We start from the raw sequence: 21,182 nt of genomic DNA, 5'->3' as shown, positions 1-21,182 counted from the left end.
GCTCAGCAGCCAAATGAAACCATCTAAGCAACAGATATCCTATGAATAATAATCATATTTTGTTGGTATTGAAATTAATATATTTAACATCTTCTCCACAGCCTTTAGCCGTGCTCCAATTCCAATGGCAGTGGTCAGGAGAGAACTGTCCTGTGAGAGTTACCCAATTGAGCTCCGCTGTCCAGGAACAGATGTTATCATGATTGAAAGTGCCAACTATGGTAGAACTGATGATAAAATTTGTGACTCAGATCCTGCTCAGATGGAGAATATCCGCTGTTATCTGCCAGATGCCTATAAGATCATGTCTCAAAGGTAAGCTACTTATTATGTTTCTACCTTTTTCCTGCATACCCAGTATTTCCATGTGCATTTTGTATGTGCTATTTGCCTCTTGTAATTCTGTAATTCAGTTCAATGTTTACTGCTCTTCACTAGTAATTGAGTCTCAATGTGTGTGTGTGTGTATGTATACGTGTGTGTGTGTGTATATATATATATATATATATATATATATATATATATATATACATACACATACACACACACTTTCACTTCTACACACACACACACACTGTTATGAGGTTCTTTCATCACAATATGATCTTATCATATATCACTTTTCAGCAAGGAAACAACTGACACATCACACAGGTTTTTTTGCAATCTTATGATAACAATAATGGTTTTATTCTGCAATATAATTATAGAAACGAAATACCACAAACCACTGTTCATGCTTATAACACTTTATGCAATTATCCTATTCCTATCTTAGCTATGCAGTCTTCAGTTACAGTTTAGCAATGAAAAAATATAACTAAGTTGCCTGCGCAACGACTGATAACAATCTTATGTTATACTATACTACTGCTAAAACAATTCTAGCTAGTTTCAAACAAACAAATAATACATCACCGTGATCATGGGTTGCATCATCCTATCCTGCTGGGGTGCAATGGGAGGGGACATCTGGGCAATCTTGGATCAGGAGAAAAAGGTGGTAAACGGGAAAAAACAACACTGAAGATGCGTCCATCTACAGGTCGCAGGTCTCAAAAAATAGACTGTTCAGATTGCCCACAGGTACCCCTCTTTATACTGCTCACTTACGTAACAGTTCTGGCACAAATCCACAGCCCCCGGGGCCGCTCCCTGTAAGATTGGCTGTGACCCAAGTCATCTGGCCAGTCTGCCTTAGCCTCACCCAAGCTTATCAGGGCATACCCAGATACTTTCCCTGACGTGTTCCTAAACTCAAATGCCGTCATCTTTCTTGTTTTCTGCGTAAAATGGTTAACATTATACATCTGATTATATGTTCTTATGCAGTTACTTCTGTCAAATACATCAATAATAGTTTTAACAATCTTTCCATAGATATAATTAATAGCTAAAACACCATAATGGCCTTATTACTTAGCCCACTGCAATTAATAATAATTAATCCTTTAACAATAATAGCTAAGCATTAACCCCTATACTAATGTGTTATCAAGATGTTCCTTAGTGTCAGTGAGTGACCCCTGCCAAAGTTACACCCTCGTTCTGTCTGGGTTTTGCCTTCTTATCATTAGTATCCATCGGTTGTTTACCACTATAGCATGAATTAGTAAAATTCAGTGTCATCTACTTGAAATGTCTTTCACTCTGTTAAAGGCACACTCTCTTAAAGGCAAAGTCACACAGGTTGAAGCAAGTGTCATATGAGCACTTCAACCACTTTCCTTACACACACACACACACACACACATATATATATATATATATATATATATATATATGTATGTGTGTGTGTGTGTGTGTGTAGAAGTGAAACAAAGAAGAGCGCCTCATGGTGTAGACATCAAAGATTTTCACAAGGAAGTTTTATACTATCAAACGGGTACTCACAGAAGGTTCAGTGCTTATAATAGTACAATATGAGAAGGCTGGGCAGTTTCCCAGGTGATGATTACAGGGGCAATTATTTTCATTAGGATCCCTTAAAAAAAATAAAGTGCATCCCATAGTGCAGTTAAAACTTCAAACAAACAATTCCTCAAATGATATATACAAATTAGTACTCACATGTACAGTGTGTTTACACTATGTGATATTGCAAATAAAGCAGGCTGGACTTGGCAGCTGACTAGTATTGTTTGGTCTCCCAGGGATGGTGTTCCAAAGCTGGTGAAATGATTAAGCGCTTCCAAAATAAAAATTGTAAATAAAAGTAGCAAAACCAGTTAATTACTTAAAATTTATAATTTAATGGAATAAAATAAAATACATGCAACGCGTTTCTCAGCTAACATTTTTCTATTTTTTTCACATTTTTTCTCCTTTATTACATTTTGAATTCATAATTTTTTCATTTCAACCCCCCCCCATTTTTTAAATTTCATTTTTCTTAACTATTTTTTTTATTTGTATTTCACGTGTATTTATCACAACTATTAATATTGACGACACCAATTTTTGTTTAATAATTCATCTTCGCAAAGACCCATTGCAGTACAATAATCTACCTTGAGTATAGCGCCCTCTGCCTACTTCACAAGAAATTTGCACATTATATGTGTGTGTTTATATATATATATATATATATATATATATATATATATATATATATATATATATATATATATATATATATATATATATATATATATATATATGTATGTATATGTATGTATGTATGTATGTATGATATATATATATATTATTCCATCAGCAAAGGGTAAACAATATCAAGAGCAGAATAATACAAATGGGCCCCAACTAGTCACATATTCACACACACCAAACATAGACCCCCACATCCTCCCAAGGGGGACCTTAGTCAACATCTGTCTGGGGTTAATAGCAAAAGCCATGCTTGTTAGTTAGGAATAAATCAGGATGCAAAAGTTATGTGTTCAACCACAAGCATATGAGCAGTCACTTGTACAAATTAGTTATGCATGCATTAGTCACAAGCAAATAGCCAGCAATTTTTTTCTATTGGGAGCCTCAGAGCCACATACATTCATGTATAGTAGGATCAAGTCCTCCTTAATAACATGTGTTTAGCTACAAACAATATCCACTCTCCCTTATTTATAATCTGCCAAGGCAAAATATAGGGTATCATAAGCACCAGTCATGCTATACACACTCAATAAATGGTACAGTTCCAAGTACCATCACAGTGTTGGCGAAACCCCCATATACTTGCGGTTTAAAGATGAACTTGGATATTCGGAAAGTGAAGAGACCAATGTTCCCCAGTAGTCTAGGAGACACTTGCAGCTTCTGATCCACCACCCGTTTGGGTCTGCAATGCCATAGTAGTCTACACACGTGTAGTGTCTCTGACCCCGGTTCCAGCTGATGACGTCTCATTATGTCCAGCAACCATAAAGTGATATGCCACTTGTGCATCTTCATCTAATATGCCTATTGCCGCCTTATGTTGGCGTATCCTATCCTTGGCATGTTGGGTTGTTTCCCCCACAGAGAGACTAGATACATTATTCCTTAGAGGTCTCAATAGGAAAATCTTTTGGGGTACATTTGTTCTTTGATTGAACTGCTGAGGTGGATTGGTTTTCTCTCATCATATATGCTTTTAAATATATTGTCTAAGTGTCACAATACACATTCTTGAGTGTCAGGTTAAATATATTATGTGAATACAATTATGACATTATGTTTCATGTTTGGAAAATGTATTTGTAGAGATGTTCTTTAAAAGCCTAACTTTTGCTATTAACCCCGGACAGCTGTTGACTCAGGTCCACCTTGGGGGTCTGTGTTTGGTGTGTGTGAATGTGTGAATAGTTGGGGCCCATGTGTATTATTCTGCTCTTGATATTGTTTACCCTTTGCTGATGTAATAATAAATGGGTAGATTGCTACAGTTGTGGTTACATTTCTTATTATTGTGCTGGGATCTGTTTAATATTAGTTTATTATTTGGGTGGTGACGCCATTCTATCTCGTGCACTTTCTCTAATATTGTGGATGGTGCTGTACGATATATATATATATATATATATATTACAAACTTCAGCTCAACCCTCCTAACAACAACAGCCTGGGTGCAAGCATGCAACAACATACAGGAACAAAGGATGCACTCTCAGGTCTTTTTCACTCCAAGTATACAATACTTTATTGTGTAACGTTTTCGGGGATCTAGTCCCCTTCATCAGCATGCATAAGTGATAAAACAAACATATTTTATAGTGTGAATAATTACAAATCAAACAAACCTGGTTATTCCCAGTAGCGCCAAATATTCTGTGTGTGGAACGCATAGGAGTGGGTGACAAATTTCTTGCACGAGGATACAAACCATGTGTGGTTAAAGAAACCGTTGAGGCATAATCCGCACTGACACAACTGGAATTAATTCAATCTAAACCAAAAAGGGATTCATCTGACAAATTGATCATGTCCACTACTTTCACACCTGGCACTAGAAAAACAGGACAAAACCTCCGTGGACACTGGCCAATTATAACATCTGACCTGAAACTGCCATTTGCTACTAATCTACAACCAATGGTAGGATATAAGAAGGGTACCAACCTCAAAGATCTATTGATGAACACAGATCCAAAACAAAGCTATTCCACAGGCACAAGGAGTAACATCAAGGGGTCCTACCGCTACTTAGGTTGCACAACATGCAACGGCCTAATCAATACCAAAACATTCCACCACCCACACACCAATCATGTCTTTGTCATTAGACATTCCATTTGGTGCACTACTACACATGTAGTATATCTATTGTTCTGCCAGTGTTCTAATTTTTATGTAGGCAAGACCTCAGGAACATTACGGGAACGTATGGCCAATCACCGACATGCGATTAGAACTGCCTTACAATGTGGTGATTCGGACCAACCGGTGGCAAGGCATTGCGCCAAGAAAGGCCACTCCACCTCCTCGATTCGATACATTCTAATCGATCACATTCCAGTTTTGGAGAGAGGTGGCGACCGGAATAAGTTACTACTTAAGTGTGAGGCACAATGAATCTACCGGTTGGGAACCATACACCCTGGTGGCTTGAATACGATTCCAGACTTTAAGGGTCTGTTATAGATCTGATTAGTGTGATACATACTGGGAGTGCATCCCTGGGGAGCTGAAACTCTGTGTTTGAACTGTGCATAGGCATCCCACTGAGTGTCTGTTCACATTATGCTCACAGCACACGGGATTGGAAACATCTCGTATCCCTCTCCCTGTGTGGAAGTCGGGCCTCCTGGCGGTTGTCACTCGTTTTTTTCACACTTTCGGAAAGTTCTCCCATATTTCTCATAGTGCCTATATCCTATACCATCGTAAGGCATATGCCTGGACATTCATGTTTTGGGACATTGTGAGAGTGGTTGTGGTTTTATACTCGCACCTATAATCTGGAGTGGGTTGCTGATATTATGTTAATGGGGATGAATTAAGTCTAACAAATGTTAATATTCTAGAATGCTGTTTGAAAAATCCTTATGGGGAAACCTGTATTTGAATATGAATACAGAAGAATTGGGCTTAATTTCTGTGTAAAGTTGTATATAGAAGAGTTTCACACTGTCTTTGACAGCAGATTGAAATACAAATCCAGGTTTGCAATTTAAATTATCCCATGTAACCATTTTGGTTCTCTAAAGATGATGGGTCACTGGTATTTGGATAAGATCTCCTGCTTCTACACTATCAATATACAGTAACACATCATTACGATATAGCTTTTCCATGTTCTTTTCAATAATAAATAATATGATGTGGTTGTTAGGACTACAACCGATTCCAAGATATTAGTAAATCCATTATAGGATTGATTTAAATGATCCGGTATTCTGTGTTATAACTGACCAGTATGTTATTACAAGAGAAACTGATCAGTGGATTATAACCTTTATTGTTTGCACTTCATATATAAGATATAATCTGTTTATGTCACTTTTTATGTTACACTCTGCTATATGTTTGCACATATGCCGTACATTCTAGGCTTGTATGTAAGGAATGATGGTTTCACTAAAAAACTATTTGTAGTGGCACCTACGCTTCTAGAGCGTCATTGGTTTCTATGGCAACCACTTGTAAATTATGCCGTATGGCTAAATCTATTTATGTTCATCACATATCTACTTATACACACAGGGGGGTAGTTATCAACGTGTCTACTTTTCCTGCCTTCGCCTGCCCAATACGCCCGCCTAAGCTCGCCTCACATCGCCGCCGCGGACCTGCAAAAATTTGCCTAAGTTATCAAAAAAGCCGTCAAAAAGCCGCGCACCAAGTACGGGGCGATGAGCAGCGGACTGTGATAGTTATCACTCATCCGATCTCGCTGCTCTTAGGCTTTTTTACAGCTTTATTGCTAGCCTGTCACTAAGCACCCACACTAACTACACTGTTCTACCCCCTATACCGGCGCCCCCGGAGCCCCCCGCAACTAAATAAAGTTAGTAATCCCTAAACCGCCACTCCTAGACCCCGCCGCAACTCTTATAAATGTATTAACCCCTAAACCACCGCTCCGGACACCGCCGCAACCTACATTATACCTAGTAACCCCTATCCTGCCCCCCCATACCGTCGCCCTCTATAATAAAGTTATTAACCCCTATCCTGCTGATCCCGCACCTCGCCGCAACTAAATAAATAGTTTAACCCCTAAACAGCCGCTCCCTGACCCCGCCGCAACCTATATTACATTTATTAACCCCTATCCTGCCCCCCCTACACCGTCGCCACCTATAATAAATTTATTAACCCCTATCCTGCCCCCCACTACACCGCCGCCACTGTAATAAAATTATTAACCCCTAAGTCTAACACTAACCCTAACACCCCCTAAATTAAATATTAATTAAATAAATCTAAATAATATTTCTATTATGAACTAAATTAATCCTATTTAAAACTAAATACTTACCTTTAAAATAAACCCTAATATAGCTACAATATAAATAATAATTATATTGTAGCTATCTTAGGATTTATTTTTATTTTACAGGCAAATTTTAATTTATTTTAACTAGGTACAATAGCTATTAAATAGTTATTAACTATTTAATAGCTTACCTAGCTAAAATAAAGAGAAATTAACCTGTAAAATAAAAACTAACCTAAGTTACAATTACACCTAACACTACACTATACTTTAATAAATTATTCCTATTTAAAACTAAATACTTACCTGTAAAATAAACCCTAAGATAGCTACAATGTAATTAATAATTACATTGTAGCTATCTTAGGAATTATATTTATTTTACAGGTAACTTTGTATTTATTTTAGCTAGTTAGAATAGTTATTAAATAGTTATTAACTATTTAATAACTACCTAGCTAAAAGAAATACAAAATTACCTGTAAAATAAATCCTAACCTAAGTTACAATTAAACCTAACACTACACTATCATTAAATTAGTTAAATAAATTAGCTACAAATAACTTCAATTAAATACAATTACATAAACTAACTAAAGTACAAAAAATAAGTTACAAACATTTAAAAAATATTACAACAATTTTAAGATAATTACACCTAATCTAAGCCCCCTAATAAAATAACAAAGCCCCCCAAAATAAAAAATGCCCTACCCTATTCTAAATTAAAAAAGTTCAAAGCTCTTTTACCTTACCAGCCCTTAAAAGTGCATTTCGTGGGGCATGCCCCAAAAAATTCAGCTCTTTTGCCTGTAAAAGAAAAATACAACCCCCCCAACATTAAAACCCACCACCCACATACCCCTAATCTAACCCAAACCCCCCTTAAAAAAACCTAACACTAATCCCCTGAAGATCATCCTACCTTGAGTCGTCTTCACTCAGCCGAGCAGCGATGGAACCGAAGAGGAGATCCGGAGCGGCACAAGTTATCCTCCAAGGGGCGCTGAAGAAATCTTCCATCCGATGAAGTGATCCTCTAAGCGGCGCTGAAGAAGTCTTCCATCCTATGAAGTGATCCTCCAAGCGGCGCTGAAGAAGTCTTCCATCCGGGCGATGTCATCTTCCAAGCGGGGTCTTCAATCTTCTTCTTCAGGATCCATCTTCATTCCGCTGATGCGGAACAGCCTTCTTTCCCGACGGACTACCGACGAATGAAGGCTCCTTTAAGGGACGTCATCCAAGATGGCGTCCCTTCAATTCCGATTGGCTGATAGGATTCTATCAGCCAATCGGAATTAAGGTAGGAAAAATCTGATTGGCTGATTGAATCAGCCAATCAGATTGAGCTCGCATTCTATTGGCTGATCGGAACAGCCAATAGAATGCGAGCTCAATCTGATTGGTTCAGCCAATCGGATTGAACTTCAATCTGATTGGCTGATTCAATCAGCCAATCAGATTTTTCCTACCTTAAGTCCAGGTTTGTTTGATTTGTAATTATTCACACTATAAAAGATGTTTGTTTTATCACTTATGCATGCTGACGAAGGGGACTAGATCCCCGAAAACGTTACACAATAAAGTATTGTATACTTGGAGTGAAAATGACCTGAGAGTGCATCCTTTGTTCATATATATATATATATATATATATATATATATATATATATACACAGGGAGTGCAGAATTATTAGGCAAATGAGTATTTTGACCACATCATCCTCTTTAGGCATGTTGTCTTACTCCAAGCTGTATAGGCTCGAAAGCCTACTACCAATTAAGCATATTAGGTGATGTGCATCTCTGTAATGAGAAGGGGTGTGGTCTAATGACATCAACACCCATCAGGTGTGCATATTTATTGGGCAACTTCCTTTCCTTTGGCAAAATGGGTCAAAAGAAGGACTTGACAGGCTCAGAAAAGTAAAAAATAGTGAGATATCTTGCAGAGGGATGCAGCACTCTTAAAATTGCAAAGCTTCTGAAGCGTGATCATCGAACAATCAAGCGTTTCATTCAAAATAGTCAACAGGGTCGCAAGAAGCGTGTGGAAAAACCAAGGGGCAAAATAACTGCCCATGAACTGAGAAAAGTCAAGCGTGCAGCTGCCAAGATGCCACTTGCCACCAGTTTGGCCATATTTCAGAGCTGCAACATCACTGGAGTGCCCAAAAGCACTAGGTGTGCAATACTCAGAGACATGGCCAAGGTAAGAAAGGCTGAAAGACGACCACCACTGAACAAGACACACAAGCTGAAACGTCAAGACTGGGCCAAGAAATATCTCAAGACTGATTTTTCTAAGGTTTTATGGACTGATGAAATGAGAGTGAGTCTTGATGGGCCAGATGGATGGGCCCGTGGCTGGATTGGTAAAGGGCAGAGAGCTCCAGTCCGACTCAGACGCCAGCAAGGTGGAGGTGGAGTACTGGTTTGGGCTGGTATCATCAAAGATGAGCTTGTGGGGCCTTTTCGGGTTGAAGATGGAGTCAAGCTCAACTCCCAGTCCTACTGCCAGTTTCTGGAAGACACCTTCTTCAAGCAGTGGTGCAGGAAGAAGTCTGCATCCTTCAAGAAAAACATGATTTTCATGCAGGACAATGCTCCATCACACGCGTCCAAGTACTCCACAGCGTGGCTGGCAAGAAAGAAGAAAATCTAATGACATGGCCTCCTTGTGCACCTGATCTGAACCCCATTGAGAACCTGTGGTCCATCATCAAATGTGGAAGGAGGGAAAACAGTACACCTCAAATGTACAAGGAGGGAAAACAGTACACCTCTCTGAACAGTGTCTGGGAGGCTGTGGTTGCTGCTGCACGCAATGTTGATGGTGAACAGATCAAAACACTGACAGAATCCATGGATGGCAGGCTTTTGAGTGTCCTTGCAAAGAAAGGTGGCTATATTGGTCACTGATTTGTTTTTGTTTTGTTTTTGAATGTCAGAAATGTATATTTGTGAATGTTGAGATGTTATATTGGTTTCACTGGTAAAAATAAATAATTGAAATGGGTATATATTTGTTTTTTGTTAAGTTGCCTAATAATTATGCACAGTAATAGTCACCTGCACACACAGATATCCCCCTAAAATAGCTATAACTAAAAACAAACTAAAAACTACTTCCAAAACTATTCAGCTTTGATATTAATGAGTTTTTTGGGTTCATTGAGAACATGGTTGTTGTTCAATAATAAAATTAATCCTCAAAAATACAACTTGCCTAATAATTCTGCACTCCCTGTGTGTATATATATATATATATATATATATATATATATATATATATATATATATATATATATATATATATATATATATATATATATATATATATAATATAGATTTATAGAGAGAAACAAAGAATATCCGGGCACTAAATAGGTAAAACGATTTCCAAGTTTTATCATATCCAAACCAATAAAAGCAGAATAAGTGTCAAAGTTAATGTTGAAATAGCAAATAGTCGTATAGATGCCAGTCACCACTAGCAGAAACATAAAAGTAAACAAGAACTGCTGGAGTCATGTGTATATATATATATATATATATATATATATATATATATATATATATATATATATATATATATATATATATATAAATATAAAGTGAGAGTAATATTATTTAGCCTTTTCAGATTCGATAATATCATGAAAACCTCATATCAAGGGCATTGGTGCAGACCCTTAGAAAACGTATACATTTATAAGTGAAAGAAATTGAGAATGGAAAGAAAAATCACCTCAGAAAGTAAGGGAATACAGCAATTTTTTAAGAAAATTATTTCCAAATCACATACATGCAGACTCCTCCAACAAGGCAAATATACTAAAACTATATATTAAACCATATAGGGATACAACCACCTAAGTAATAAAAAAGTCAAAGCTGCCATATGAGTAACTTAGTTCAAATAAGTCAGTAAGAGTCATTATCCAAATTCTTTGAGCACAAATAAAGGAGATCCCCATCCATGCATAGGGAACACATAACTGTACACTGTGCAGCATATAGGATTCATCTGATATCTGATATCAAAGCTTTTTCAACTATTGGCAAAAACATTCTTACATTTGACTATATAAGGACAATATACACAATGTCCATATGGGAAATTCCCCTTGATTCCCTTATTGTTTTTTAGCCAATCTGCCTAAAAAGAGCTTTTAATAAATTGACTTGTAACCAATTAATCCCTAAGACTAATGAGCTGTGGTCTATCTCCAATCCTTTCCCCCACCTTCTCATCCAGTTGTAACAGATGCCAGTTCTTTTCAAAAATCATTTTTAATTCTGACCACTGACTATTAAAGGTAGTAATATCTTTGTTACACTATTGAAATTAAAGATAAAGGAGACGGATTTGAAGCTACATGGGAAATACCCCATATCATTGTAAGAAATTGATCCCACTGGGATTCAGGATTAGGAATGTGCCCACTATGGTAGGTATTTATTAAACCATATAGGGATACAACCACCTAAGTAATAAAAAAGTCAAAGCTGCCATATGAGTAACTTAGTTCAAATAAGTCAGTAACGGCTAGATTTAGAGTTGGGCGGTAGCCGTCAAAACCAGCGTTAGAGGGTCCTAACGCTGGTTTTTACCGCCCTCTGGTATTTGAAGTCAGTCAGGAAAGGGTCTAACGCTCACTTTACATCCGTGACTTTTCCATACTGCAGATCCCCCTACGCCATTTGCGTATCCTATCTTTTCAATGGGATCTTTCTAACGCCGGTATTTAGAGTCGTGGCTGAAGTGAGCGTTAGAAATCTAACGACAAAACTCCAGCCGCAGAAAAAAGTCAGTAGTTAAGAGCTTTCTGGGCTAACGCCGATTTATAAAGCTCTTAACTACTGTGCTCTAAAGTACACTAACACCCATAAACTACCTATGTACCCCTAAACCGAGGTCCCCCACATCGCCGCCACTCTATTAAATTTTTTGACCCCTAATCTGCCGCTCCGTACACCGCCGCCAGCTAAATTATCCCTATGTACCCCTAATCTGCTGCCCCTAATACCGCCGACACCTATATTATATTTATTAACCCCTAATCTGCCCCCCCCACGTTGCCGTCACCTACCTACACTTATTAACCCCTAATCTATCGAGCGGACCGCACCGCTACTATAATAAAGTTATTAACCCCTAATCCGCCTCACTCCCGCCTCAATAACCCTATAATAAATAGTATTAACCCCTAATCTGCCCTCCCTAACATCGCCAACACCTTACTTCAAGTATTAACCCCTAATCTGCCGACCGGAGCTCACCGCTATTATAATACATTTATTAACCCCTAAAGCTAAGTCTAACCTTAACCCTAACACCCCCCTAAGTTAAATATAATTTAAATCTAACAAAATAAATTAACTCTTATTAAATAAATTATTCCTATTTAAAGCTAAATACTTACCTGTAAAATAAACCCTAATATAGCTACAATATAAATTATAATTAAATTGTAGCTATTTTAGTATTAATATTTATTTTACAGGCAACTTTGTATTTATTTTAACCAGGTACAATAGCTATTAAATAGTTAATAACTATTTAATAGTTACCTAGTTCAAATAATTACAAATTACCTGTAAAATAAATCCTAACCTAAGTTACAATTAAACCTAACACTACACTATCAATAAATTAATTAAATAAACTACCTACAATTATCTACAATTAAACCTAACACTACACTATCAATAAATAAATTAAATAAACTACCTACAATTAAATACAATTAAATAAACTAACTAAAGTACAAAAAATAAAAAAGAACTAAGTTACAAAAAATAAAATATTTACAAACATTAGAAAATTATTACAACAATTTTAAACTAATTACACCTACTCTAAGCCCCCTAATAAAATAACAAAGCCCCCCAAAATAAAAAAATGCCCTACCCTATTCTAAATTAAAGAAGTTCAAAGCTCTTTTACCTTACCAGCCCTGAAAAGGGCCCTTTGCGGGGCATGCCCCAAAGAATTCAGCTCTTTTGCCTGTAAAAAAAAAACGTACAATACCCCCCCCAACATTACAACCCACCACCCACATACCCCTAATCTAACCCAAACCTCCCTTAAATAAACCTAACACTAAGCCCCTGAAGATCTCCCTTCCTTGTCTTCACCACACTGGGTCCCGATCTGTCCAGAAGAGCCTCCGAAATCTTCATCCAAGCCCAAACAGGGGCTGAAGAGTGACGTCCATCCTCCGGCTGAAGTCTGGATCCAAGCGGCAAATGAAGAAGTCCATCTTCGGGAAGAAATCTTCATCTTATCCGGGCAGAAGAGTACATCCGGACCGACAAACATCTTCATCCAAGCCGCATCTTCTATGTTGTTCCATCGGATGACGAGCGGCTGATCTTGAAGACCTCCGGCGCGGATCCATCCTCTTTGTTCGACGTCCAACTGAAGAATGACGGTTCCTTTAAGAGACGTCATCCAAGATGGCGTCCCTCGAATTCCGATTGGCTGATAGGATTCTTTCAGCCAATAGGAATTAAGGTATGAAAATTCTGTTTGGTGTGCTAGCTGGAGGAGCTGGTTCAGCTTGTATCAGTCGTTGGTATCTTCCTTTCCTTTCCTTCCTCGGTTGTATAAGTCTAGGTGCAAAATAGTGGTGCTGAAATATCAGACAATACACCATACAAAGGGGAATATCTACTCACAGTGTATATTGCAGGTTACCGGCTCCTTCCCAATATGAAAAGACAATATCACAGATTCAGTAAAAAAGTTTTTCTTTAGCCAAAAGAGCCAAATAAAGACAAACTTTTTTACTGAATCTGTGATATTGTCTTTTCATATTGGGAAGGAGCCGGTAACCTGCAATATACACTGTGAGTAGATATTCCCCTTTGTATGGTGTATTGTCTGATATTTCAGCACCACTATTTTGCACCTAGACTTATACAACCGAGGAAGGAAAGGAAAGGAAGATACCAACGACTGATACAAGCTGAACCAGCGCCTCCAGCTAGCACACCTGACATATTCACACAGACCTTGGGAGAGACTGTTGGACGGCTGCGGTTCACCAGAAGGGGAAAGTATTAATACATATTATACACCTGTTTGCATGAAAATTCTGTTTGGCTGATGGAATCAGCCAATCAGATTCAAGTTCAATCCGATTTTTCCTACCTTAATTCCGATTGGCTGATAGAATCCTGCCAATCGGAATTCGAGGGACGCCATCTTGGATGATGTCCCTTAAAGGAACCTTCATTCTTCAGTTGGACGTTGGAAGAAGAAGATGGATCCGCGCTGAAAGTCTTCAAGATGGAGCCTTTCGTCATCGGATGAAGATAGAAGATGCCGCTTGGATCAAGATGGTTGCCGGTCCGGATCTCCTCTTCTTCCCGGATAGGATGAAGACTTTGGAGCCTCTTCTGGACCTCTTCAGCCGTGGCTTGATAGAAGACTTCAGCCGGATTATGGATCGCCAGCCCCCGCTTGGGCTTGGATCAAGACTTCGGAGGACGGATCGGTGAACCTGGCATGGTGAAGATAAGGTAGGAAGATCTTCAGGGGCTTAGTGTTAGGTTTATTTAAGGGGGGTTTGGGTTAGATTAGGGGTATGTGGGTGGTGGGTTGTAATGTTGGGGGGGAGTATTGTATGTTTCTTTTTTACAGGCAAAAGAGCTGAATTATCTGGGGCATGCCCCGCAAATGGCCCTTTTCAGGGCTGGTAAGGTAAAAGAGCTTTGAACTTTTTAATTTTAGAATAGGGTAGGGAATTTTTTTATTTTGGGGGTCTTTGTTATTTTATTAGGGGGCTTAGAGTAGGTGTAATTAGTTTAAAATTGTTGTAATATTATAAATGTTTGTAAATATTTTTTTATTTTTTGTAACTTAGTTCTTTTTTATTTTTTGTACTTTAGTTAGTTTATTTAATTGTATTTATTGGTAGGTATTGTATTTAATTTATTGATAGTGTAGTGTTAGGTTTAATTGTAGGTAATTGTAGGTATTTTATTTAATTTATTGATAGTGTAGTGTTAGGTTTAATTGTAACTTAGGTTAGGATTTATTTTACAGGTAATTTTGTAATTATTTTAACTAGGTAGCTATTAAATAGTTATTAACTATTTAATAGCTATTGTACCTGTTTAAAATAATTACAAAGTTGCCTGTAAAATAAATATTAATCCTAAAATAGCTACAATATAATTATAATTTATATTGTAGCTATATTAGGGTTTATTTTACAGGTAAGTATTTAGCTTTAAATAGGAATAATTTATATAATAAGAGTTAATTTATTTCGTTAGATTTAAATTATATTTAATTTAGGGGGGTGTTAGTGTTAGGGTTAGACTTAGCTTTAGGGGTTAATCCATTTATTAGACTAGCGGCGAGATCCGATCGACAGATTAGGGGTTAATTATTGTAGGTAGCTGGCGGCGACGTTGTGGGGGGCAGATTAGGGGTTAATAAATATAATATAGGGGTCGGCGGTGTTAGGGGCAGCAGATTAGGGGTACATAGGTATAATGTAGGTTGCGGCGGTATACGGAGCGGCAGATTAGGGGTTAAAAAAAATATGCAGGTGTCACCGATAGCGGGGGCAGCAGATTAGGGGTTAATAAGTGTAAGGTTAGGGGTGTTTAGACTCGGGGTACATGTTAGGGTGTTAGGTGCAGACGTAGGAAGTGTTTCCCCATAGTAAACAATGGGGCTGCGTTAGGAGCTGAACGCCACTTTTTGCAGGTGTTAGGTTTTTTTTCAGCTCAAACTGCCCCATTGTTTTCTATGGGGGAATCGTGCACAAGCACGTTTTTGAAGCTGGCCGCATCCGTAAGCAACGCTGGTATTTAGAGTTGCAGTGGCGGTAAATATGCTCTACGCTCCTTTTTTGGAGCCTAACGCAGCCATTCTGTGAACTCTAAATACCAGCGGTATTTAAAAGGTGCGGGGGAAAAAAAGCATGCGTAGCTAACGCACCCCTTTGGCCGCAGAACTCTAAATCTAGCCGTAAGAGTCCTTATCCAAATTCTTTGAGCACAAATAAAAGAGATCCTTATCCATGCATAGGGAACACATAACAGTGTACACTGTGCAGCATATAGGATTCAGCTGATATCTTATATCAAAGCTTTTTCAACTATTGTCAAAAACATTCTTACATTTGACTATATAAGGACAATATACACAATGTCCACATGGGAAATTCCCCTTGATTCCCTTATCCTTTTTTAGCCAATCTGCCTGAAAAGGTCTTTTAATAAATTTACTCGTAACCAATTACGTAACCAATTAAAGACTAATGAGCTGCTGTCTATCTCCAATCCTTTCCCCCACCTTCTCATCCAGTTGTAACAGATGCCAGTTCTTTTCAAAAATCATTTTTAATTCTGACCACTGACTATTAAATGTAGTAATATCTTTGTTACACTATTGAAATTAAAGATAAAGGAGACGGATTTGAAGCTACATGGGAAATACCCCATATCATCGTAAGTAATTGATCCCACTGGGATTCAGGATTAGGAATGTGCCCACTATGGTAGGGCAATCCTGAGGTTTTTTTTGGTGTGCTACCCTCAACAAGTGCTTAATGGATCTAATTGTATTAGTTACAGAGGAAATAAGATTGCATCTTGATAAAATACAAGGAATTTGAAGACAAGGAAATACAGAAAACTACAGGACGACACTGGGGAGGGTTGGCTAAATCAACTGAACACACCATTGAAAGAATTCAAGGACGCCCTTATTTCTTTCAAAAATAGGAAGCTACTAAGGGTGACAGAGGGATAAGATGGTATATAGATGGATCTCCAGAGGAGAAGAAAGGAGAAGAAGATTTGCCCCAAGGAGACAGAGGTGACCACTTCAGTACACATGGCACACTTTACAAACCGTAGATACGAGTTTCGGGTCTGATTCAGATACTCCAGTGGTAGCTGTTACAGAGATGGTACATCCAAGAATCAAATACCATCATTTTGTAGGTTTTTTTTATGAGATCTGGACAATGAGGAAGAAGCGATTGTCCAGATCTCATGGACCACTGATTCCCCCCCGATAGACCATGAAAAAATGCAAAGTCTGGTCATTAACATCAATGACCGGGAACTTACAAAGACAGAAGACAAATTGTTGAATAAAGGCATGAACTTTGTAACTACACAAAGGTGTGACCCATTTGATTTATTTATCGATATACAGAAATCCCAATGTTTTCTGCGTCTAAAAGAGTACTTTGGGAAGAGCGCACCTGAGGAAGGGGATACCACATATTTCCACAAAAAAAGAGTCATTTTGATCCAGCAAGCAATAACCCAAGTATAAAAACACATACATGTCTGATATCCCATGATATAGGTGATCTGAGGACACAAAGGTTTACTTAATAACCTAAAACAATATGAACGTATGGCCATCATGGCATTGGAAGAAGATCTGATGATAGTGATCAGTCCGGCTGATAAAGGCGGAGGCATAGTTGTCATGAACTATGCTGACTATAGATCAGAAATCAACAAACAGTTAAATGATGTAGGCACCTAACTCCCACTAACAAGGGATCCAGTAAAAGAGTTCAAGAAGGAAATCGATGAACTGATTAAGGAAGGCACAGGGAGGAACTACATTAATTCTCAACAAGGTCATTTTCTGGTGACAGAAACACACCCTATATACCCTATATTTTATACCCTACCAAAAATCCATAAGGATCTGTTGCATCCACCGGGGAGCTCAATTGTTTCAGCTAGAGGATCTATTACATCACCTCTTTTTATGTTTGTAGATTATCCGCAACCCTTAATGAGGAACATAAAGTCCTACCTACATGGCTCTATGGACCTGATTGAAACAGTGAAGGAGCTTAATATTAAAGATGATTGGCTACTGGTGACTGCTGATGTAAATAGTCTTTACACTGTGACCCCACAATCTGATGGAAAAGCTGCTTTAGCAAGGGCCCTGAACCAATATCCGTATGTAGGGCCACCTGTCCACTATCTACTGAACCTGCTGGACCACGGTCTTAGACTGAACTACTTCAGGTTTGAAATTTTTTTTCAACAAGTCACAGGAACAACAATGGGGTCGAATGTAGGACCCTCATTTGCCGACCTCTACATGGGACAATATGAAGTTTACATCATACTCATAGAGGATAAATCAGAGGTGGCATTCTACTGTCGCTACATCAATGATTTGTTAATTATTTGGACAAGTACGCCAGAGGAGGTCTGTAACTGGTTCGACGCACTGATTTCTCATCTTATAAACTTCAAAATGAAGTACAGCACAGAAAAAATTTAATTCTTGGATTTATGCCTATTTAAAAATGGGAACCGACTGGGCACTACTCTCTACCACAAACTGGCAGACTGTAACTCAATACTGTAGGCTACTAGCTGCCACCCAGCATCCCTTTGAAGGCTATCCCGCAGGCACAGTTGTCCAGGGTTTAAGGGATCAACTGGTCCTTACTGATCCCCAAAATTGCTACACCAAAATCTCTTGGATCACAAGCTCAAAATTGGGTAGCTATAAATGTGCAGGATGTACAACCTGTAACTTAATGATATCGGGTGCCACATTTCCCCATCCCCATACGAATAGAAAGTTCTACATCAAGTACTTTCTAACCTTCACAACCCCATATGTAGTCCATCTACTCAGCTGTCCATGTGGGAAATTCTATGTTGGGAAAACAATGGATGATGATGCCCACACCCAAATGGACAACCATAGGTCAGCCATCAGATTATCTCTGAGGGATTCAAAAAGTGACCAACCTGTGGCACAACATTTCTTGGCAAATGGATATACAGTCATGGACCTTCGCTTCGTACTTATAGATTATGTACCAGTCCTTCGGAAAGGGTGGTGACCAGATTCAGAAACTTCTCTAATTAGAGACAAGATGGATCTACAAATTAAATACAGTGTGCCCGTATGGGCTTAACACAGGTCTTGATTGACATTGTTTTTTTAATTAAGGACATATTTCACTAACTATCCTATTATCTAAGGACTTATATATCTGTTGAGAAACACTTTATATTGGCAGTATGGAGTCCGGTATAAAGAATTCACTGATGACACAATGAGAGCACATTGAGAGCCATAAGTATCTAATGAGAATCAAAGTACACATTGAGAGCCACAATTCCATTGAGCACTCTGTGATCTATTGCAATTAATGATAGGGTGCCAGCATAACATTAAGAGGTAACTCAAGCACCGTGAACAGCTCACTATCACCTAGATTACAAGTTTTGCGCTATAGAGGGTGCAAAACGAACGCAACAAAGTTGCGTTATTTCACCCTCAATAGTGCTGCCATTACGAGTTTTGGAAAAGCCGACTTGTGTGTGCAATATGGTTGCAATGAGCTCCATACCGCACAAAATCCAAGTGCTGCTTTGACCTGCTTGCGCACGATTTCCCCATAGACATCAATGGGGAGAAAATAAGTTTAAACCTAAGTTTATAAATTAAACTAACTTTACTATTATACTAAAATTAAAATAACTATCAATTACATAAATTAATTTACTCATTAAAAAAACTAACACTACTAAAAAAAAATCTACAATTACAAAAAATAAAAAAATACTAAAGTACAAAGAATAACAAACACTAAATTACGATAAATATCCCTATAAAAATAACCCCCCCCAAAATAAAAAAGCCTATTCTACAATAAACTACCAATAGCCCTTAAAAGGGCCTTTTGTCAGGCATTGCCCTAAAGAAATCAGCTCTTTTCCCTGAAAAAAAATACAATGACCCCCCCTACAGTAGAACCCACCACCTAACCAAGCCCCCAAAATAAAAAACCTAACTCTAAAAAAAACAAACTAAACTACCCATTGCCCTACAATTAATTGTTTAATTGGCTCAAGTTGGTGATGTATGATCGTTCTATGTTTTTAATATTTAAATCAAAGCTATTCTAAGGCTATAGTCAAATTGCAGTTAGTAATTTTAAAAGGGTATTTTGTATTTTAGCTTACATTCATAGTCCTGTATAGTTTTAAGCTTGCCTTTTGTATGCGAAATAATTTATCTTTGCAAATATATAAATATATTTTAGAATTTGTCTTAATTGTAGATAGTTAAGAATCCATTTCAGTTTAGATAAATTGGCATATAAACTGGCTGTTTACATTTAGAATATATATAACTTCTTGTGTTTTAATTAGAGTGTATAGAATCATTTGTGGGCTAAATATCTTAATTGTACCAGTCTGAATGTAAGTGGCTCATATCTTGGTATTTCATTGTGGTATTTTAATGAAATTAAATTGCGAATAAGGTTAATAAATAAGGTAACTTTTATGATCTTTGCATAGCATATTATAATAGTTTAAACGTGTATAGTTTGATTCATATCTGGTTTTCTATAAATTTTAACTAATATAAAGAATTTAGGAATTTACATTAATTTTATTGTTTGGTATATGCATTTTTATTGGGGGTTTATTTTAAAGGATAATTATTGAATATTTTGCAGGGCAATTGGGCCTCCCAGCAGCATAGGATTAAGCACCCATGAACGGGTTCTGTCATGTTTTATAATGCTGTGAATTTGGGCCTCAACTGTTGCATAATAGGACCAAGGGCATGGGTGTATATATGCCTGTGTTAGTGATGGGATTAGTGTTTGGCTTAGAAGAATGTAATCAATTCTTGAATGTGAATTGTGTACTGCTGAATAATACATATAGTCTCTGTTTTTTTTTTTTTATTAAATTTTTTTATTAAGATATCATAAACACAATACAAACAGTGCAGTGAAATTTTACATAGTTGCGATATATTGAAAATGAAAAGAAAAAATAAAGCAATAAAAGCATTAGATCAGCGTCTGTGAACTTAGATTAGAAGGACCAGAACCTAAGACATCAGCAATTGGGGGTTCCTTGCATAGATGGTATGGGGAGGGATAGGGAGTGAGAAAGAGAAAAAAAAAAAAAAAGACCAGGGAAAGTAAGAAAAGAAGTAGAAAAGTACAAAGATTTTGTCTGGCGGGGCCTACTGGCACTCGTGCCAATCCAGCCAGGTCAGCCAATATGACTCTAGTGTGTTGGTCTCTCCAGCCACATATCTTTCCATTGATGCGAAGTGGCCTATCACCTCGCATACATCAGCCAAAGATGGGGGTTCTGTTTGTTTCCAAGATCTAGTGATACACAACTTTGCAGCTGCTACTATATAGATGACCATTTTTTTTACTGGGATGGCAATAGAGTTCGGGAAGACATGGAATAGTGCTATTTGTGGAGTAAGATGTAAGTCAATGTTTAATGTTTGGATGAG

The 21,182-nt window shown here is 37.7% G+C and overlaps 1 protein-coding gene across 1 annotated transcript in view; it reads left to right on the top strand.

Annotated features, from left to right (window-relative positions):
• Positions 1 to 21,182, top strand: part of ADGRL3 (adhesion G protein-coupled receptor L3) — a 1,741,359-nt gene that overhangs the window by 453,893 nt on the left and 1,266,284 nt on the right. The window contains exon 4 of the mRNA XM_053703187.1: positions 102 to 315. Within this exon, the coding sequence (XP_053559162.1) occupies positions 102 to 315 (214 nt within the window). The remainder of the gene's footprint in view (positions 1 to 101; positions 316 to 21,182) is intronic.

Source organism: Bombina bombina, chromosome 2 (assembly GCF_027579735.1).
Source record: "Bombina bombina isolate aBomBom1 chromosome 2, aBomBom1.pri, whole genome shotgun sequence".
NCBI lineage: Eukaryota > Metazoa > Chordata > Amphibia > Anura > Bombinatoridae > Bombina > Bombina bombina.
The sequence above is the reverse complement of the archived record's forward strand: the minus strand, read 5'-3'. Positions and strand labels throughout refer to the sequence as shown.